The 21,862-nt window shown below is 46.0% G+C and overlaps 1 protein-coding gene across 4 annotated transcripts in view; it reads left to right on the forward strand.

The window, feature by feature from the left end:
• The window catches only part of Wwox (WW domain containing oxidoreductase), an 861,609-nt gene that overhangs the window by 2,083 nt on the left and 837,664 nt on the right, over positions 1 to 21,862 (forward strand). For all 4 annotated transcript variants that reach the window (XM_078032705.1, XM_078032706.1, XM_040279962.2 and 1 more), the window contains exons 2-4: positions 4,297 to 4,361; positions 5,219 to 5,276; positions 8,723 to 8,901. In XM_078032705.1, coding sequence (XP_077888831.1) covers positions 4,297 to 4,361; positions 5,219 to 5,276; positions 8,723 to 8,901 — 302 coding nt within the window. The remainder of the gene's footprint in view (positions 1 to 4,296; positions 4,362 to 5,218; positions 5,277 to 8,722; positions 8,902 to 21,862) is intronic.

The following is a 21,862-nucleotide window of genomic DNA, read 5'->3' on the forward strand; positions in this document are numbered from 1 at the left end:
TGGGGATCTGCTTCTGGGTCCTCAGTGTCATTTGCAGGTTTCTTCCTGTTTGCGCTCTGTGTCCCTCTGCAGTGCAGGCCGCACTTGTCTACCCGTCTCCCCAGCACCCAGCACCCAGAAGCTGCAGCGCAACAGAAGCACGTGGAATGAATAGTGACGGTTAACTAGGGACCCGTGGGCAGCTGGCGTACTAGACCCCGAGGCATAGATGCCCTGACCTGCTCCTAGCTTTCTGAGACCTCCTCTGCCTCCCTCCTCTGTTCTCATCTGGCCACGTTTCCCTGCTGCTTCTCAAGTTAGGGCCTAGGGCCTTCCTTCTCGGGCTGGTTCTGCCTCCCCACCTACTTTACTTCATGTGGCTTGGCTTTTCCCAATTGCTTCCTTCCCGGGGACTCGTGTGTATGACTGTAAGTCCTTCCTCTGACCTACAGCAGTGTCTCTGGTCTCACTCTAGCCTGTCTGGCCCCACTATTACCATGACTCTGGGGACCAGGCTGGCTGGTGTCTCTGCTGACCCTCCCTCCAGTTCTGCAGGCCCTTTGTTCTTTGGCTCATAGGCTGACAGATCCCTCTCACTGTCGTAATTCAGCCACCCTCTTGATCTCTCCTGACCTGCAGGCCCCCTGGCCTTGCTTTTCCCTCATAACTCTGGAAGTGACACTTGTCTTCTCTTGGGAGTTTGGCAAACTTTGCTAACAGGCTCTCAAACCTCCCTTCAGTTTATTCCTTTTTCCAGATATTCTTTCACCACTGCAGCAAGGTCATGCCCAAGGACAGAGGTTGTAGGGTCTTGGGTCTTTGGCTGTGGCTCAGTGGCAGAGCATTTGCTTCACACACGTGGGGCTTGGATTTGATCCTCAGCACCAGTAAAAATAAATAAATAAAAATAAATATATTGTGTCCATTAAAAAAAAAAAAAGACCCTAGGGTCTTGTGGAATTTCCCTTTTATAATTGCAGCACTGTCCAGTTACGTGGGTGCCCCTGGGCCAGGGTGTCCCCACAGTGCACTTGTAGACCTCAGAGGCACAGGTCACATGGCTCCAAAGCCTACCAACCTGGGGGTGGGGTGGGTGGGGTGCTCTAGGACGACCCACTCCTGAAGGCTGACCTCAACTGCAGAGCTGGCAGGCCTGTCCCCTCCCCCAGGATCTCAGAGCAGCTTCTCTGAGAGATGGGGTGGAAAGGACAAAGACTCAGTGTCCTGTCTGTCACTGTAGTTGCTAGGGCCTTCCTGAGTCTTCCTCCCCGTCCCCTTTTCCTATGAAGCCTGGAGAGGTGGCCAGCTCCCCCAGGAGATGGTACCCCTGTGCCCAGGGTGGCTGTCCTCATGGCCCACTCCAGGTCTCTGTGCTAATTTCAACTCTGCTTTCACAGCTGAAGCTTCAGAAGAGTGCACTTAGAAGTGGAATTCACATAATGTGATATAAATTTAATTTTGATCCCTTGGTTTAAGTTAAGATTACTGTTAATTATCTCTTTAAATGACAGAAAGCTTCCTGAAAGGAAAAACGGAGGGCTTCTGTTTAAGGGGAATAAGAACACTTGGGGGACATGTGTTGTGATTTTCTCTTCATTAAAAAGTCATTTAAGGTTATAATTAAAAAGAATACTTTTAATTAATTTTCGTATATACGCATTTACTTAAGCTGATCCTTGTGTTGGAAGGCGCAGTCCTTGGCTGGGCATGTTAACTCATGAGCTCTGTGTAACCCCAGGCAGCGCTGCTCTTCCTGTCCCCGTGGCACTGATGAGGAAGCCAAGGCACAGGGAGCTGGAGAGCTGCTCAAGGCATGCGGGTGGGAAAAGCAGGACAGGTGGCCTTCAGGCTGCAGCACCTTCCCTCCCAGGATCCACCGTCTCCACTCAGGCCTGGGCTCTCTACCAGGGACAGTTGTGTCCTGCCCTAGATGATGGGCAATGTCTGGGGACACTTTCTTTTGCCACAGCTGTGGGGACTGGTGTAAGGCACCTAGTGAGTAGAGGCCAGGGATGCACAGGACGGACCCCACCAAGGAATCACCCGGTCCCAGACGTCAGTAGTGCCGAGGGTCAGAAACCTTGGTTTAAACAGTTTCTGTCACCGTCAAGAACACAGATTGACAGTTTCTTCTGATTTTTAAAATGTTTTTCAGAATACATGAAAAAAAGTTCTGAGTGAGTCTGTGTCTGCTCTGGAAAGTCTGTAATCATCGTGTGTCTGCACTTGGGCCTGCTGTGGGGCAGCAGGGCTCTGCGGGCCAGGGGCCTTCTGGCTTGCCTCCTCCCAGGCCTGGTGTTCTGCTGTTAGGAGTCATCTTCTTGCTTTGTCGTTTGCAGTGCTGGGAATAACTGAACCCAGGAACCCTTTACCACTGAGCCACATCCAGGACCGTTCCTGCAGTTTTTAGAATTCTGAGACAGGTTCTCACTAAATTGCCCAGGCTGGCTTTCATCTTGTGGTCCTCCTCCTGGGCCTCCCAAGTCTCTGAGGTTACAGATGTGTGCCACTGCACCTGGCTAGAAATCACTTTCTTGAATGTAGACTTCTTGGGATCTGGACTGCAAGCTCATCTGATGTGAGCCCAGGAGACCAAGATGATTTTGCACGTCAGGCCAAAGAGCACATCTCTTACCTTGAAGCAGTGCTCACCTGGTGAAGCGAGGAGCAGGGGCGTTGGATGCTGCTCCGTGTTCGGCTTAGCCAGTGACCACCCTTCCGTTGGCAAGGATGAGCAGGAGTGGCTTTACTGCCGCTCCCCCTGGGCTGAGAGGAGCCTGTGGGTTATGCTTGGGAGGGAGTCGGAGCTTCTGTTTTGAGATCAGATTTGGCTGTGGCTGATGTGGAGGGGGTTACCTTCGCCACTGACACCGCCTGCTTGCACAGCGATGTGATCAGGCTCCAGCCCTGTCCAGGATGCGTCCAGGATGCATGCCTCACCTTGCCAGCAGCTCCAGGAGGCAGGCGTGGAGGAGCCCCACATGGCTGACCACAACCAGTCCTGGTCATTCTGCCTGGGGGTCCTGTATCCCTCCACTGGGGCAGAGGCCTAGCTGCCAGGAGTTTGTAAAAATGGACTACAAACCTACAGTTCATGAAAAGGCAGCCTTTGCTTGTGACTTGCAAAATTTTCCAGAAAGTTCATGCTCTGTACTTATTTTCTTCAACATAAGGAAGATGTGTCCACATTTTATTGTCTGGGTGTCAGTGATTAACACTGTTTTATTTTTTGCAAGAATATGTGGCCTTTTAGGAAGTCCACTTACTTAGCCTTCGAGTGCCTCCCACCACCTTTGGCTGTGTCCCTTGTGAAATGGCTTGTGTTCCTGAATGCCTTGTCACCTGATGACAGATGTTGCTAACTGTTGGCCCACTGTGCTATTTATTTATTTATTTTGTTGTATGTTTATTTTATTTGTTTATTTGTATGTGGTGCTGAGGATCGAGCAAGCTAGGCAAGCACTCTGCCACTGAGCCCTAGCCTCAGCTGTTTTATTTATGATTATATGTTGTTCTGAGATAATGTGCAAAGTTTGGTGTGGGAATCAGGCCAATTTGTATAATTGGTTTGTTTAGAATAATGGCTTGCAATTTTGAGAACTTCTTATATGCCAGGTACTATGTAAAACTCCTTTATATGCAGTGTCCTCAGAGCAACCCCCTGGGATCAGTACTAGAATTGTTTCCATTTTGCAGATGAGAAAATGGAGGTAAGAGGTAGAGTAACTTGACCAAAGGTGCGCAGCTAGGTGCCTGTGGGGCCAGTTCACTGCATTCTCAACTGCCTCTCGGGACATTTAGGAATAGCTGTTAATGAAACACTTGGAAGTTTTATCTGTGGAAAGAATGCACATTTTAAGAAGATTAGCATATTCAATTATATTAAAATATCCACATTATAAACTAGACATTGTGACTTTTATTATTATATCCTGGACTAAGACTAAAAAAAATACAAAACAGAACTCTTCTCTGGATATTCTGGGTGATTTGTAGAGCTTTCTGAAGTTGCTCCCCAGCTGATGGCCTGGTCCTCCTCCTCCTCCTCTCCTCCTCCCCCCTCCTCCCCTTCCCCCTCACTCCTCCCCTTTGCCCCCACCTAGCCTAGAAAGTGACTCAGGACGTTCCTGCAGGATTGCTTCTGCAGCCAGGGATGTAAGCTGTAAGATTTATATTCTCTTGTTTCTTTTCTGAGAGTTTGTTTTCATTTCTCTTGAGAGGGCGTTATCTGAGAGAGAACAACTTTAATACAATTTATAATTGCTTAGAAATGTTAATTTTTGTTTATAGTATGGTGGATTTTTTTTTTTTTAACAGTCACACCGAGGAGAAGACTCAATGGGAGCATCCAAAAACTGGAAAAAGAAAACGAGTAGCAGGAGGTTTGTATGTTATTGCCAAAGGAGAGAATCTTGTATTTGAAACATTAATCATGTTGGGAGAATGTCATGGAAAGCATGGTGACAGGTTGCTGTGCTGGAGAACCATCAAGGAACTAGATGACTCTAATCTGAGAGCCTGTGGCATTTGGAAGAAGGAGGTGATAAGGTCTGGGGTGGAGGAGATGATTTCTTACTGCTCTTACACAAAAAGTATTAAAATGATTGGGGTCTTTGGCTCATGGCTTATTAGGTTTTCCAAAGCCGCACTGTTGGTGAAATAGCTCTTGGTTTATACTGTGGAATTAAGCATATCAGTACTTTATGGAATTCCATAAAGATCACCATGATTTTTGGATGCTTGGAATAGACATATAAGAATGAAAAAAAAAAAAAAAGAAGAAGAAGAAAAGAAGCATAAGAAGGTCCTTGCTCTTAGGGGCTTAGGGTCCAGCTGAGGTGATGACAGGAAGTCAGAGCTGCCCTGTGACCTCACACGAGGCAGCGGACATAGCGGACAATGGTGTTGGGTGCCTGCCGCGCCCACTGAGGCATCTCTGAGCTTACTCAAGGGGGAGTTCACACTGATCCAAAAAACGGGAAGATTCCCCTAAATCAGGACCTGGACAGAGCATTTTAGAATGATTGAGAATGAAACCCGTTTTGTTAAAGCAAGAGGCAGACGTGTGGGATGCAGCTGGGGCCTCGGGCCTTCTGCAGCTGCTTGGAGCAGCGGCTGCCTGTCCGGAGGGGTGGGCTTAGGGGCAGGGCTGGTGGGCACGGCACCTCCTCCTCCTGAGCTGGGGAAGGGGCTTCAGGTCCCATGGCACTCACAGACCTGTCCGTCTTTCCTGTTTCAGATTTGCCATATGGATGGGAACAAGAAACCGATGAGAACGGACAAGTGTTTTTTGTTGAGTAAGTATGTACATAGAAACTATTGTTGGCCGCCTTACTTTTTAATAGGAATTTTTAATTATAAAAGTAATACACATTGATTGTAGAAAAATCTGCAGTGGTGTGTACCTATAATCTTAGCAGCAGGAGTAAGGACTTTGAACAGTTCTGAGATCATTCTTCCACCTCCTCCCAGTCTGTGTGCCTGTGCTTTCTTCACTTAGGAAATGCACCAAGTGAATGGTTTAATAACCTGCTTTTTCCACATAACATATTGTTATCTTTTTCTCATATCCTTATATATTTTTAAAGAGAATATTTTATGGCTCTAGAGTATTATTTTGTGCAGATATACTCTAATTTTATCAAATTGCCCATTGGGCATTGATGTTAAATTTCAATTATTGGGAATCTATAATTATTTTTTAAGTATCCTTATCTGTAACCCTTTTCACATCTCTCTCTTTAAATTTGAGCAGTGAACAATGGTAACCACCTGTCTAGCACACCCCTGAGTGAGGGGTGTCTCTCATCATCTGTATTTCTATATCTGTACTCTCAGCCCCTGTAGTTAAGAGGGTATTATGGTTTGGATGTGAGGTGTCCCCAAAAGCTCACATGTGAGACAGTGCAAGAAGATTCAGAGAAGAATTGATGGGGTTGTGAGAGCCTTAACCAAATCAGTGAGGTAAGCCCCTGATAGGGATTAACTGGTGGTAACTTAAGTGGTAGGGTGTGGCTGGAGGAGGTGGGAATTGGGTGTGGCTTTGGGGGTATATGTTTGGGTCTAGTGAGTGGAGCCTCTCCCTGCTTCCTGATCACCACATAAGCTACTTCTTTGTGCTGCACTCTTCCTCTATAATGTTCTGCCTCACCTCAAATCCTGAGAAATGGAGCTGGCCTTCTATGGACTAAGACCTCTGAGACCCTGAGTCCTCCTCTACAATTGTGTTGGTTGGGTCCTTTAGTCACAGCAGCAAAAAAGTTGACTAAGGCAGAGGAGGTGTTTTCTGACTGTCAGTGTTTAATGTTCAAGGTTGTGCATTTGCCAGATTAGGATGGGTTGGTTAATAGATTGATTTAAGCAGGATTTTTTTTTTTTCTTCTAGTCAGGGATTGAAACCAGGGCCTTGTGTGTCAATCTACCTACCCTGAGCCACACCTGCTCAGGAATAATAGTTCTTTTTAGGAGCTATGTGTGTAACATAAACACTCTGGGGTCAGCTGGGCCTGCTCTTCGTATGTGAGTCTGCCTTATGGATTGCAGTGTAACCTGCAAGCACACCTGGAACAAAGCATCTACAGTTTCTATTTTCACTTTTTTAAAAGTTGACCAAAAACTTACCTTCTCAGAAATTCTGAATGCTGCATCTTTTATGGAATTTCATGGCCTATTTCTAGTGTTTCCACTGTGACTGAACCAAAGCCTCTTCTTAGCTACCTGCCTTTGAGTCTCTCCCAGGCACTCAGCCAGATCTTCATAGTTACAGGGGCACTTTGTTTTCATCTCTCATTATCAGTTTGTGTTATAATAGTTCATTAAGTAACGTAATTATAGTAACAAGTGGCATAAGTGGTTTTTTGAACAAATATGTGAACTTCTGGTGCATTGCCAGAATTGGGAGCAAATGGGCCATGGCTTGCTCAAGGGGTCTCTGAGCTGCACAGGCAGCCCCCGAGAGGTGACCGACAAGCTGGGCAGGTGGGATGTTGATGCCTGCTAGTTTATAAAAGACTTCTTCCTTCTTGACTTATTAGTCTTTTTCCTCAACAAATGAAGCATACCAACCCTTTGGTTGTATGTTGCAATTTTTTTTTCCAAATTTTTCTTTTAACTTTGTTGGCTTTTAAAAAATTAATGATGGAGGTTTTTAAATGTTTTTTTCTGCCTTTACATGTGTGCTGGGAGGTTATTTCCCTGAAATGGTTTAATTGTAAGTGACCTAGGGCAGCGTTTCCTAAGCATAGTTCCTGGATCAGCAGCATCAGCATCTCCTGGGAACTTCCCTTAACCCAATTCTAGCTCTGGGGGTGGGTTTGGCGACCTGTGCTTTAATGAGTTCTCCAAGGGTAACTTGAGAGCCATTGGTCTACTCCAGAGAGGGGACTTTCTCCCTTTCTGAAATAGGCCAGATAATGTTTTAGGCTTTGGGGATCATATGGTTTCTGTTGGAGTTTTTCAGCTCTGCCATTATAATGCTGAAGGATATAAATTGATGGTCATTGCTGTGTTCTGATAAAACTTTATTTATAATAACAAGTGGTGGGCTGTATTACCATCTGCTGTTCTACTCCAGAAGAGTGGTGGCCTTCAAGGCAGGCTGGACCTTGGCTCCCTGGTTTGTCATCTCTCTTCTATGAGCTGTTGCCGCGGAGTGCTGTTAGTGTTTAGCAATCAGCTCTTTAGTGGAAGGAAAAGAAAGCACAGGTTTGTTTCTATGGTGCAAATGCTTTGACTATAGCCAATTTCGCGCTACCAAGGTGAGGTCGCTGAGGAGCTGGGAGGATGCACATTTGGCTCTGCTAAGCCAGCATGTGTCACTCCCTCACCACGCAGCACCGTAGTCTGTGTGTAACCCTGGGCTCACTGTGCTCCCCTGACAGGCTGTGATTATAATAAGGGTCATATTTCTGGGTTGATGGGTATAGATTTTAAATTAATAAATGTGTTTTATTTATTTCTGGTGCTATGGATTGAACCTAGGGCCTCCCACATGCTAGGCAAGCACTTTACCACTGAGCTGTATCCCCAACCCTCAACCATGTAATTTTATACACCCAAATACATGAAATTTTAGATATTTCTGGAGAGTTTATAATAGTTTTTAAGATAGTTTTGTGCTGTTTTGAGGTCTTTATCTTAAATCCCAAGAACACATTTAAAATGTAAAAAATAAATTCTATTACAAGGAGCAACTTACTAATTCATATTTGCCAATATATTTTAGTATTATATAAATTTTAGATAACTCCAGATCAAAAGCAGCATACTTATAGGAGGCCTGGGTGTGGTCTTAAGATAAAAACCTTTAGAATTTCATTAGTTGGTCAGTTTCATATTTAGTATTAAGAATTTGAGTTTATCAATTTGAGTTTTCTACTTATCTGCTTTGAGGCCCTTGCTCAGGGCAAAGAGATTTAGTTGAAATCCATGGACGAGAGTGACTGACAGATCTCATGGCCACATGTACTTGAATGAAGCCAAACCCCAGACCTGTCTAGTGACTCCTTTGAGATGCAGAGTACGAGGCGTGGGCACTGTGCTTTGTAGTGTGCTCTGCAGCTCAGAAGGAAGGGCTTCTGCACTGTAATCCTTCCAGAGACCAGGAGAGGTTCAACAGGCCTTGGTGGTTTTTGGGCTAAGGATGAGCCTTTTGGTACACGAGTGGTGGGTTCGCCTTGATTGAGAGATTATTTTTCGTTAACGAGTGCTCACTGCGGTGCTTGCTGCTTCCTGTCCTTTGCAGCCATATAAATAAAAGAACCACCTACTTGGACCCCAGGCTGGCGTTCACCGTGGATGATAATCCCACGAAGCCCACCAGCAGACAGCGGTACGACGGCAGCACCACCGCCATGGAGATCCTGCAGGGCCGCGACTTCAGCGGCAAGGTGGTTGTGGTGACCGGAGCCAACTCAGGAATAGGTAGGCTGTCAGCGTCCGTCCTGTTTGTTTAGTATCTGTGACTGCTCTGATGAAATCCACTTAAATCTAACTATGATGAAAATTTTTGGTGGTTCTCTATTTTTAAAGTCTGTTCATAGCGTTTCAGTTGCTGTTTCATTAAAATCACGGCCTCTTGAAAGCCCAGCGCCCATGACGGCTGTGTGAGGTGACCTGGGGAGTTGTGACAGCCGAATACTCAGTAAAAGACGGGGGCTATTTTGGTACTGAGGGCTTAGGGACAGCAGGCTGTGTCTAAGAGTCTGTGACCTGGTCTGTGTGGTGTGTGACATATTCCAATTACCTGAGTTATTCAAACCAACATTTTCTGGTAATGGGATATGGGAAGGGACAGGAGGGACAGCACATGGCTTCAGAACAAAGGTCCTGCAGGTCTCCACTGGTCACCAGGGCTATTCCTCTGGGAATAGATCTGATTTCTTTCTAAAACTGGAGATTTCATCCTTGTCTTCACCTCAGAATTAACCCCCTTGACTTTGGCCTTAGGCCCAGTGGCCACTGCGTGGAGGGCAGGCCAAGAGGGTGCCCTTCCCTTGTGTCAGGGCAAAGCAGATGCTTGGCATCCTTCTTGGGAGGGTTTTGGTTCATTTGGTCCATATGTGCCCGTTCTGAATTAGTAAAAGTCAGCGCTCTGAGGAGAGTTTACATCTTCAGATTTGTCTATAGATATAGAAAGTGGGTCGCCTTGGGCTGTCTTCCCTCAGGTCCTCTCCAGCCCCCTGAGGCCCCCATGGTGGCCTCCATTCTGGACTCAGATCTCCATCTCTCTCCTTTCTAATTTTGAATGACACCTTTGACACCCCAGGAACATTGCCCAGCACCTTCAGGGCAAGGAGGCAAATGCATTCTCAGAGGGTCCGTGAGGCTGTGGACCAGGGCAGAGGTGCCGACTGCGCCTGTCTGCTAAGGGAAAGAGGCAAGTGGAGGTTTTAAAAAAAATTGAAAGGGATTTATGGACAATCAACTCTTAAGAGCTCATCCTGGACTCAGAATTAGTCTAGCTATTCTATCAACCTTACATCGGGGTAAATTCTGTACCCCTGTCACCGATGTCAAAGCTGGTGGTGTGATATTAAAAATAGGAGCTGGGTCCTGGTGTCCAAGAAGCAGTATGTTGTGTTGATCGTGTTGACTGCTGTTATGGTGTGGACCCGTTCAGTGTCGAATAACTTAAAAAAAGATTTAAGGACTCAGGAAAAATACCTTTGTTTATTTCAATTGACCAGAAGATTAACAGAAACACCTCATTCCTTTAATCTTAGCTGGACAGATTTTCTTCCATCAGCGAGACGTGTGTGAGTGTTGATTTCCTGTGGAGTGTTCAGGCTGCCCCACCTGACGTTAGAGAGCAGACCAGGTGTGATCCATGCAGTCCCAAAGATCTGTGACACCAGGCCCTGGCCTTATCATGCAGGACCCAGAGCTGACTTGGAACATTAAAGGAGGGGACAGGGAGGGTCTGAACCTGCACAGCCCTCTGAGCTCTGGAGCAAGCCCAAGGCCTTTGTGCCTCTTCCCAGCTCCACTTCCTAAACACTTCCTCCCTTTGTCCTCGGTTCATTCTGTGGATGCTGCGGCAGGTGTCCTTGGCTGGGTAGGGTGGCAGTCATGAGCTTGGGACAGGCCAGAGGTGCGGAAGGTCCTGGGGAGACCAGCCTTTCCTGCTCCTTGCCCCTGGCTCTTCCTCAGCCCCACCTTCCCTCCGTGTGGCCCTCACCTGCTCCTTCTCCTCCCCTCCCCTTGGGGCAGCATCAGCCTGAGTGAGGGCCATGTATATTTACTCTGAATTTTTTAAATAACAGTACTTCAAATTCCAGGCAACCGAGGACTCGCAAATCACTTTCCCCTGAAGCAGTGGCATCAGGCTTAAAGAAGAGGCTGCCAGTAGAGAGGCCCTGGCTTCCTGTCATGACCGAACTGGCTTTTATGTCCTGCGTGGTTGCCTGAAAGTGCCTTTGCCTGAGCAGGCTGTGGCTTCTAGATAAAGCTCTTCCTTCTACTGAGCTGTGCAACCTGCCAGGTTATGAATTGTCATCGCTACTTCATTTTTTCCCAATTCAGATGAGATAGCCGTGTGCAGAGTGTGTTGCTTGGTTCCCAAGACATCTGGGCGTCTAGCCGCCTCTGTGCAGGTGTTGGTGGGGTGCTAGCCTGCCTTTCCCGGGGCCACAAAGGGCAACCACTCTAGAGGAGCAGCTGAGTGGCCTTGGGAACTCCTGTCTCTGACACAGTGTGGGCTGGAGCAGCAGTGACAGTACTTATTTGGAGACTGGAGACTCCACGGCTGAACACATGGTCGCCTGCTTGGCCTGACAGTCTGCTTTGCAAATCTGGCGTTCCCAGCAGTTCCTTTTACAGACTTCCCAGGAGGCGCCGTGTTGTGGAATGTGGGGCTGCTGTTGGTGGGGATCCTGGGTGTGGAGGGCACCTCGCTCCCTGTGGGGTTATACTGGGGTCCTCTGCCCTTGAAGTGACTTTTAAGCAATTTGTCTTATTGACGCTGTCCTTCCCCTGGCTGTGAGTGATACGGAACTATTGTGGATTTTGATATTTGATATCTCCAAAGCAAATTGAAGACATTCTTACTCAATTCAGCTGAAAAAGATTAGGTTGATTCTGGAAGAGAGGAGGATTTGGGAGAAATGTCGGAAGCAGTGTGGGTTCATGGAGTCCTTGTTTAGCTTGTCACTGGATTTTACCTCTGTTGACTGGATTCAGCCATCTAGATTGGGGGTGGGCAAACTACGGCCCCTGGGCTAAATCTGTCCCAAAGCTGGCCTGCTACTTGATTTTATAAATAAAGTTTTATTGGAACGCAGCCATGCCCATTTAGTGTGTCACCAGCAGGGTTGAGTAACTACGGCAGAGATCATATGGCCCTTTGTAGAGAAGGTTTGGTGGTAACCTGTAATCGATGGCCCAGCCCCTCTCAAAGAAGAGCTGCCTAAGTGTCCCCTAAATTGGCCCCATGAGACGAAGTTTGGATCAGTGTATACTCCACCCCTCAAGAGGATGGTGGCAGCACATGGCAGGTAGCTGAGGACATCCCACTAAATCCCACGTCCCTTGCCCCAGGCTCTCCGTTTTTATAGGTAGCTGCAAGGATTCAGATGTTGTCTCCTCAGAAACTAACACTCTTCTCTCCTTGACCTTTGTTTAACCAGCTTTATGAACCGAAGAACTTTGTAGATTGAGAGCTGTAGCTTGTGGACCTCTCCCTGGAGATGAGCATCTCAGTTTCCAGGGGCGACATCTCTTCTCCAGAGCTCCTGGTAGCAGATCAAGAGGCCCGGAGCCCCACAGTCCCACCGCCACCCAGTCGAGGCGAGGGAGCTCCCTGCTGTCGGTGGCAGCGTAGACTGAGCAGGAGGGTCTCCCTGAAGTTAGCCATGGTGGCTCTGATGTCATAGAGTCAAATGGAAATGGCTTCAACATGGTGACCACTGCACCCAGTGCTACAGAGACTCAGGAGAGGGAGTGTCCTAGGCTAGGGAGTGTCCTCAGAAACTTGCTTCTGGACTCGGCCTGTGAGCTGATTCGGCCCTGGGCACATGGTCGTGTGCAGTGGCCCCGGGGTCTGCCGGCTCCTTGTGGTGCAGGTTTGTCGCAGCCTAGACCTGGGATAGCAGCTTGTTCACGGTCTCCTGTGGGGGCTGCACTTGAAACCCTGCAGACTGAAGCCATGTGCAGGCAAGTTATTATCATTGTATTTGTGGAGAAACAGCCAGGGCTTTGTCAAACATCCAGTTATTACCACGAACAAGTTCCAGCGAATTAGATTCTCCAGGCTAACCTCAGGGTCTTGGAGAACCAGCTTTCTTCTTGTTGCCACCTGGACCCAGTGGTGCTCAAATCTGAGTTTTAAATTCCTCTCTGAGTTTATTGAGGATAAAAAGTTTCTTTTACGTTTTGAACCTTTATAATGTTGGACTGTATCAAATGTTGTGGCTTTAAATCTGAAATAGCCTGGCCTGGTTTTGAGTTTTGGGCCAGAGGACCCATTAATAAAACCAAAATTGTTTTTACCCCGGAACAAACAGGAGCTGGCCACTCGGTGTGCTAGTGCACTTCAGGGCTGATGCCCTTGCCTGCTGGTGGTGTTTGTGTTACGCCGCCACCTCCCCGAGGCTATCCTGGGAGTCTCTCTCTCTCACACACACATCAACATTTACACACTTTGAGTTATTAAAAAAAAAAACTTTTGCTTATGATGTTGAAGTCACCCACCCCTAAATTTGTTCTCCTTAAGCAAAATGCAGGTATTTGATTTTCTTTCAGGGAATCCCTAAGTGTTAGTATTTTGTAATTTTATGTTAACCCATTTCTAAAATGTTGGGGTTTTACTCCTAAATCATAAGTTGAAATTATGGCATGAAGCGTGATTGCCACACTTTTATCCTATAGATCATCATCATGAAAAGTCCATATCTGGTGTAAATTCTCCCTTCCTGCGTGACATAAGAAAACCACTCTCTCTTTAGGTAGAGAAGGGTGTTTGTCCTTAAGGTTTGAAAGCCGCACTCCCCAGCCACGCACTCTATATGTACACTGTCTTCCTTTATAGGCCACATCTTTGTTTTCTTTTCCATAACCAAGTGTTACTTAGTTTTCATGCCTAAACTGTGCCATCTGCTCCCCCGTCCCTCCCTAAGTTATTGTAACAGATCCATGAACCCCAGGCTCTGGGCTCACTTACATTTGGTCATCTTCCTGGACAGAACATGTCTAGGTGAGGTCAGGGTCTGTTGGTTTCCTGCCCACTTTGTTGACAAGGTCTGCGCCACTGGGATCTTGGCATTCTTTTAAGAACATGCTCTTTAAATAGAGGAAGAAATTCCAAAATAACCCAAGTGACCTTTTGGGTATTAATTAAAGATATTCATGACAATTATGCTGTTATGCTAAAATATACCCATGTATCATTGTAAGTAAAATGAATGATTTTTTTTTCATTCTGAGAAACTGTTGAAAGTTTTGAAAATATTGGGAGATGTCCTTAGATGGCATTATGTAAAATTGACAATTAGTCCCTTAATTAGTGCCTTATGCACTAAAGAACCATTTTTTTTTTTTTCTTGAGACAGGTTCTGATTAATTGCAGCTCCTGGGCTCAGCCTCCCCAGTAACTGGGACCACAGGCTCAGGCCTGCTCCTGTTTACATTTATGTTCTTAGACACTGAACCTACATGGAAACCACATGCTCATAGTGTTGAGAACTCCTCCTCTGGAACAGGGGACAGTTGAAGACATTTGCTGATGTGCATCTCATCATTTGCTGACCCCATGTTAAACCCCAGGAAGTGTGTACGTGTGTTTGTGTGTGTATGCCGGGCTTATCACCCGCTGTGTGCACTCACACACACCCCTCCATGTCCACGTGCACACCTGGTTAGACCTTAGCTGAAACAGTTGTCACAGGAGGTTATCAGCTGAATTCTGTATTTGCACATAGGTTTGGATTTTGACCTTTCATAGTGTTAGCATAACAGATGAGGGTTGCAGAAGCCACTATTCAGTGAGAAAATGGTTTGAACTCGTGATTTAAAGAGAATATTTTAAAATATTATCGACCCCAATTGAGGGTTTGTAACTTATGTAAGATTTAAAAATTGTTTTAAGAAATCTGAGACAATTTATCTTTTGCTTCTGCATAATACAGTGACATAGTAAGAATTGTAATGAAAGTATTGTATGCGTTTCCTGTAATTAACCTAAAAGAACAAATGTGAATTTACATTTTAAATTTTCTCCACTAGAGGGCTCTGTTGCCCTTCCATAAGATTAAACAAAAGAGGCAGCTTCTCCATCTAGTTTTCTCCCTCTGGCCGGTCTTGCTTTCATTTTTGTTAAATAATGCCTTTTCCTCTCCTAACATATCTTTTAGGTCTTGTACTTCTCAGCAATAGAGTTCAAGCTGAAGACGGTTATTAATGTCTCTGTTTTTTTTCCTCTCTTTCTGCTTTGCGTTTTTGTTTTGTTTGTATGGGATGCCAAGGATGAAGAGAGCCAGTTAATAAAGAGGCCCATTGTATTCAGGGAGCAGCTCCTTCTGCCAAATGACACAAGGGCATGTGTTTTGTGACATTATTGGTTTTGAGTGTGCTGGCCTATCAATAATGTGATTTCTTTTTTTCTAAGTGGTAATTGTGATATTTAAATATTAGTGCCTCTGTTTAAAGCTCATTCAGAATGTCTTAGTGACCTTATATTTTCCCTAAGAACGTAGTCTCCCTTGCCGCTGTCACCAGCTCTACCTACCCTATGTAATGATTTTAATTAGATTGTTTATTAGCAATACATTCTTGTACTAAAAGAAAATGTATCCTTTTGGGCTCAGCATCTGCTTTTTAAGCTAGAGGACACATTAAGCCAAATACATAATACAGAGCAGATAGCCAGTGCTCCCAAGTCCTGCGGGCAGTGCTGGTTTTGGCTTCGTAACTAAAGCTCCAGGCAGCCCAGCAGTTGCATTCTGCAGCTGTCAAACAGAAATTTGGCCCAGAAAAAACCAGTTTGGCTTTATAAAGTGCTTATTTTCAAATTCCAAATGGGAACAAAACGAATACACTATATTACATATTTTTACTTATCTTATTTTTCTTTCTCAACAACTTTTTCTCTTTTTAAAATGTGAGCACCTGGAAACTTTGTGAACATATGTCTGTATCATCATGAAACTATTCCACTAAAGCTGTTTGGTCATTCATGTACAAATGTGTTCATTATTTATCAAATAAATTGTTAAAACTGGAGGCTGTTTGGGGAATCATTGCGGATTGTACAGTGCAGGTGACGTTGACAGTTGTTCAGCCCTTGACCTCCCTTGTTGGGTACGATGCGGCCTGTGTCCCTCTTGCACTGGGCAGCGTTCGCATAGTGGCCAGATGTGAATCCTCCACTTTCTTAAAAGCAGCATTTGGGTCCATCAGAGGGCTTCTTGCAAAGATCTCTTAAGCTAAGGTGCCCATGGACTGGCCAGGAAGCACATTCCCATAGTTGGAGCTTGTTGCTTAAGTCGTTCCCCCTTTAGTCCATAACAGCACATTTCATGAAGTGCCAGTGTTGGGCTACACAAACCTAACTCGGGGCACCTTGAGGTGCCAAGTCGTGTAACCCGGTTTTAATCTGAGGGTCTCAAACTTTGAGTGTTTGTCTCAGGCTGTGCTTGGTGGCCTTTTTTTTTTTTTTTTTTTCATTTTTGGGATGCTTCATATTAGAAATGGGATCAGACAGAGTTGCCCCTAAAGCAAATCAATAACTCGATAGACTCCAACAAGAGGACCTAAGATGGTGTGTGTGTGTATGCAGCAGGTCCAGAGAGAGGGAACATGAGATTGGGGGGGGTTTGTATTGTATTCTCTGTTATATCTGTCTAGGCCCTATGACCAGCTGATGGAATGAGTCCTTTTGTTTAACCAAATTATTTCATCGAAAGAAACAAAATCAGTCAAATCTCACATATGGATGTATACAGAGTGAAGTTAAACCTAAAAAAAAAAAAATAAACAAAAAAACAAACAAACAAAACAAACCCAAAACCAGTCTTACTGCCAAGATGTACTTGTTTGTTGCAGATTAGTGTATGTTGATTATTATTATGTTACATTGATAGCCTTTCACAATTTAGGAGGATTCTGTGCAAGACACCTGTTTTGGAATGATGTGGAGATGAAAGAACAGAGAGGTGAGGTAGGTTGCCTGATGTCACGCAGCCCTCCAGGGTGCCTGTAAGGACTGCAGCAGAGGGCTTCTCACTTCCTGCCTGGGGTCCCACCCAGTGTTCTCCCGTCCCCTCCATGTTCCGAGGAATAGTAGCACAGTTCTCACTGAATTCTTCCCAGTCAGCTTGTGAAGTCTGTGGACCTGAGTCTGGAATCAGATTTTTTTTCAGCAAATCCATTTAGGCTGGGCGAGACACCTGGGGGGCCTGTCGGATGTGCCCAGACCACACGTTGTTCCTGGGTTAGTATGTCCATGCTTTCTTTGTGGAATTCTCCTTTGGTTTCCTGAGTGCAAAACAGGTGTTGGGAGAGAATTCTAGGGGAATGGGAGCTGGCATCGGTCAAGCTTATATTTATGCCCAGTAAGGTAAATCAGCTTTGTGTGAGTTCTCATTAAATGATTTTAAAATTTTTTAAATGTTTTTAAGATGTGTTCCTTATGAAAAATTTAGAAAATGCAGACTAGAAAAAATATCACCCCAAATCCTCACCAGCCAGTAGTTTACAGTTAAGATCGAGCATCTGTGAATCGCAGCCTTGGTTCCTTCCCCTTCTTCCTTTAGTGAGTTTCCAGTTAGCTGGTGGTGGCCTTTCCTCTTGCTGTCAGTGTCCCACATCCCGAATGGTTGCATAGTATTCCACCATATGGTTCCAGCTAGTCCCCCAGAGTGGCACATTTGGGTGGATTCCAGCTTTTTAATAGATGCGGAATGCAGATGCACATTTTGTAATTAAATGTTTGTGCCCATCTGTGAGTATTCTATAGTTTTATTTTGTGGTAGTAGAATTGCTGAACCGAGAGAGTTGCTCCTGAACCTTAATATCTTGATTTGTTTTGTCAAACAGAACTCAGAGTGTTGTACCAGTTCGATCGCCCAGCAGCCCTGTGTCCCAGCCAATCTTGGGAATTAACGTTTGTTAAAAAGTATCTATTAGGGATCTGGGGTTGTAGCTCAGTGGTGGAGTGCCTGCCTGGCATGTGTGAGGCATTGGGTTCGATCCTTAGCACCACATATAAATAAATAAAATAAAGGTATTATGCCCATCTACAACTAAAAATTATTTTTTTTTTAAAAAGTATCCATTGAATTTGCACATCTTTTATTATTAATAAGATTGAGCGGCTCTTCCAGTTTACCCCCACCTTTTCCTCCCATATGTTTACTTTTTACTGAATTTATTAATGTCACAGAATTCCTGCCCTGCTGGAGAATCCAAAGATGGAAATGGTATAATGGAAGACCTCATCCACCCATCACGCAGCCTATTAAAACTTGGTTCAGGTGCATTTTTATAATTTCACAATCTTTTCAAAAATCATAAGAGTTGGAATTTAGGTCTGCTGCAGGTCTCCCAATTTCCAGCACAGAATGTCATTAAATAAAACCTTCTAGTCACGACCTCAGTTCATGTCAATAACATAACCCCACAAAATTTGGAAAAATGCATACTTGGCTCAAGGTCCAAGAAAATGCTTATAAGGTTTTTGGTTTCCAAAGGAAGTCTTCGTTTTAACCAAGAATCCCTCGTATTTCGTGTTGAGTTGTCCTCCTCCCCTGCTGGCTCAGCTACCCACCTAATGCATCTGAAGGCTGGAGTCCCACCTGCCACCTCACCTACAGACACTCCTGCCCGGAAGTGGGTGGGGGCGGGTCCTGTCAGGAGGGAGAGAACCCTCCTAGGAGTCCGATCCCGGCACTGACATGTTCATGGACTGAACCCCCACAGAAATGCCCCCACCCAGGGTGGTGGTCCTCACCCAGGCGCTTCATACCCCCCAGAAGCACGTCCGCATCTCCTGCCTTTGGTAAAGGGGGTTCATACAGCGAAACCCAGACGTGTCAGGCGGTCGCACAACACTGTGGAACGTTTCTACTGAATCAGAGACCAAACTGGGAAATTGTTACTGTCTCATTAGCTGGAAAGAAACTCTTCAGTAATCTTGGGGAGCTTCCTCGAGTCCCCTTTAAGGACTAAATGCTACTGCATAGCTTAAGCTGTCATTGTTGAAAACAGAAGTGTCATGAGGGCACGGTCTTTCACCTGCCTTCCACATGAACAACGAAGACGCACCAAACGTAGATAACAGGTTCAGCGGAGGACAGTGTATTTTTAGCATGTCAAACCCCTTAATGTTTTGCCCATTTGCATTTATTCTTCTGTGACTTGCCTTTTCCTTATATGTGTGACAATTGGATATGTATTGATTGCTCATTCCAGGCAGGCAGTATAGTTTAATTTTCAAAATGTCTCTTTCTTTTAGAAGTTAATTTATCTCCAAGTGTCTATTCCTTGAAGTACATATTCCATCCCGTAACCGAGAGGAACTTCATAAAGAGTTGGCCCCACTTGCCGGCGTGACCCCTCCCAGGCCTGTGCCTCCCCTGTCAGGCCAGAGACAGCTCCACGGGGCACTGCTGCTTCAGTACCCGTGGGGAAGGAGGCGCCACCCAGGAGACCCAGACTTGCCAAAGGCCAGCTTCCCACGGTATCCGAGCCCCAAGGGAACACAATAGGCAAGGTTGGATTTTGGGGGTGAGGGCTTCCTCCAGCTCTGTGTTAATGGTGGTGACTCCAGAGTTCTGGTTCGATGAGCCTGGCTCCCAGGTGGTGTCATCATGCCATGGCTGAATAGAGCTAGGCTGACAGCCAGCTTGATGGGGGGCGGGTTTCTGTCTGACTCAGGAAGTGGCCGTGCATGACCTAGTTTCCACCCTGTGCTAACCATGCCCACCTGAGGGCCTGGGCCAGGTGGCTTTCCTTCCCTGGGCTCCTGTTCCATGCCCGTGTCACACAGACGAGATTCCTTCTTTGCAAAGTTGTCAAGATGGAGCTCCGGGTGCCTGGGGAAGTTTCTGCCCGTTCATCTCTGCAGGCGCTTACTGTAGCCATTCCTGGAATAGGAGGTGAGGGGATCCAGTTACTCCCAAAATTAGTTTGGTGTTTTCCAAACTTCCTGGTCCTTGGACCCTCTTTGTCCTCGAGTGACTTTTCTAAATCACAGTTTTAGGCATCAACTTGCGTTTGGTGTGAAAGGAAAAAACTTAGTTATTTTTTGGTTGGTTGGAGGTCAGATAATCCTTTTGTCCAGAAAAAAGAAATGGGAAAATAAAAGAAAAAAAAAAGCAAAGTTACTCTTGTTGCAGTTAGGGAACTGTGGGGTGGGGAGAAAACTGTTCTCTCCTGGAAAGGACTGCATCAAGGCAACTTGGCTGAGTTTGGCTCCTGAGCCCCTTGTTCACTTGAGTTTGTCATGGGTTGTAGGACTGCCTGGTATATTAACTATAGATGTCCAAAGTTGCTGTCCCATTTCCTTGATCATATCAAGAATGAATCAGTGTTTGAGTATAAGCATCAGTCCTTAGAAAGGTATAGCACCTTCCCTGGAGACTTACGGAACATAGAAAGAGACAGATGGTCGTTCACTACTGTGTGACCTAAGGTGTGTCACTGTTGTGAGCCTTCCTTTCCTCATTTGTGAAATCAAGAGACTATAACTTCTCTGTCACCGTTTTGTAGGGATCACATAATATTTGGAAGTGGCAGCAATGGAGAATGCTTTATGAATTTAAGATTGCTTGCAGTTGGGAAAAATAACCTCACAGTTGTAATAAAGGGAGCATTGGGGTTGGAAGAAGATGGAGGAAGAGTAATTTAATTCCTTAATGATGGAATAAAATAGGCACTCTTCATTTTTTCTTTTTTCTTTTTGGTTTGGGTATGCTGAGAGGTTTCTGCAAGTTCTTCAGTGTTCAGAAAGGGAACCAGATGTCAAATAACAGACTTGTGCATTGCGCAGCTAATTTGGTGGCAAAAACCAGAGAGTTGCAGTGAGTGCTGTCCCCACTAGTCGATGGGCTGTGACTCCAGCCAGATATCTGGCAGCAGAAATTTGATGTAATAAGAAGGGACTTTTGTGCAGAGGGGGAAACTTCCTGGATGTGGTGGTGTTGAGGTGTCGTGGGTGGAAATGTTGCCGGGTCTTGGCTGTATGGTTCCCTCCCAGTTGCCTTAAGTGTCACCCACCCTGGTCCTTGTCTTTGCCAACAATTCAGATATACATGCAGAATTCAGACGTGAACTTGCTGCTGTTTGCTGACATGACCTTCAAAAAATTGCTGGCCCCACCTTGATTCTGGAAACTATTTTCCCGGTGATCCCATGAAGCCATCTCTTTCAAATGCAGAGCCTTCTCTGTCAGCCGCCGGGGCTTTAAGGATGAGCTCTGCAAAGTTTCTGTGTCACTCAATAGACTGCCTTCGGTTTTGCTGTGTGGCTGTGTTGTACTGTGAGTGACTGTGGCTTCTACATTCAGCAGCTGGGGTTGAGAAGCTCCTATCAGCCGAGAGATCATCAATGCATTCCAAATGGCATTCCAAAAAAAAAAAAAAAAGAAGAAGAAAAAAATACCATTACAACTTTATCTGTTGGCAAAGGCAGTTCCAGTTCTCAGTTCCTGTAAGTTACCAGATGGAGTGCTTGACAAGGTGGGAGCCCTGTCACAGATCCACACGGGGAAACAGCTCAGTCAGGGAGCGGAGTCAGAGTTTTGGCAGGAGGCGGTGTCCTTTCAGCCAGAAAGCGGCTTGGGCTCTGTCAGCCTGAGTGCACAAGGGCCTTTCTTCCTACCAAGCTGAGCAACGACTTCTTTTCTTGCTGGCCTGGTCAGGGAGGGATCCCCAGGAGGAAGCCAGTCCTGTTGGCCTGTGGGCACATCTCGTGGCACTTGGTCTTGGACTTTGAGTGACAACTCCTGTGCCACTTGCATGTTCTTTGCGGAGTGCACCATTGGGGAGTTGTATTGGTTTCCTTTTGCTGCTGTGGAAGATCCCCACAAACTTGGTGGCTTAAAGTGGCACAGATTTACTGTCTTATAGTCCTGGAGGCCAGGAGCTGGAAATCTGTCTCACTGGGCTGATGACAGGAGGCCTCAATGCTGGCTCCTTTTGGAAGCTCCTGGCCAGTGGGAGGGGGTCCACAGCTTCCAGTGGCTGCCCATGCTCCTTAGCTGGAGGCCTCATCCTCCCCACTACGAGTGTCACTCCATCACATCACCTCCTCTCATGTGGCCCCCTCTCCTGCTGCTGTCCTCCCGCTGATGCACTCAGGGCCCACCTGATCTAGGACCATCTCTCCTTTTTAAGATCTTTAAGCTGAGCACAGTGGCACATGCCTGTAGTCCCAGCTACTTGGGAGGCTG

This window comes from Ictidomys tridecemlineatus, chromosome 15 (genome assembly GCF_052094955.1).
Source record: "Ictidomys tridecemlineatus isolate mIctTri1 chromosome 15, mIctTri1.hap1, whole genome shotgun sequence".
NCBI lineage: Eukaryota > Metazoa > Chordata > Mammalia > Rodentia > Sciuridae > Ictidomys > Ictidomys tridecemlineatus.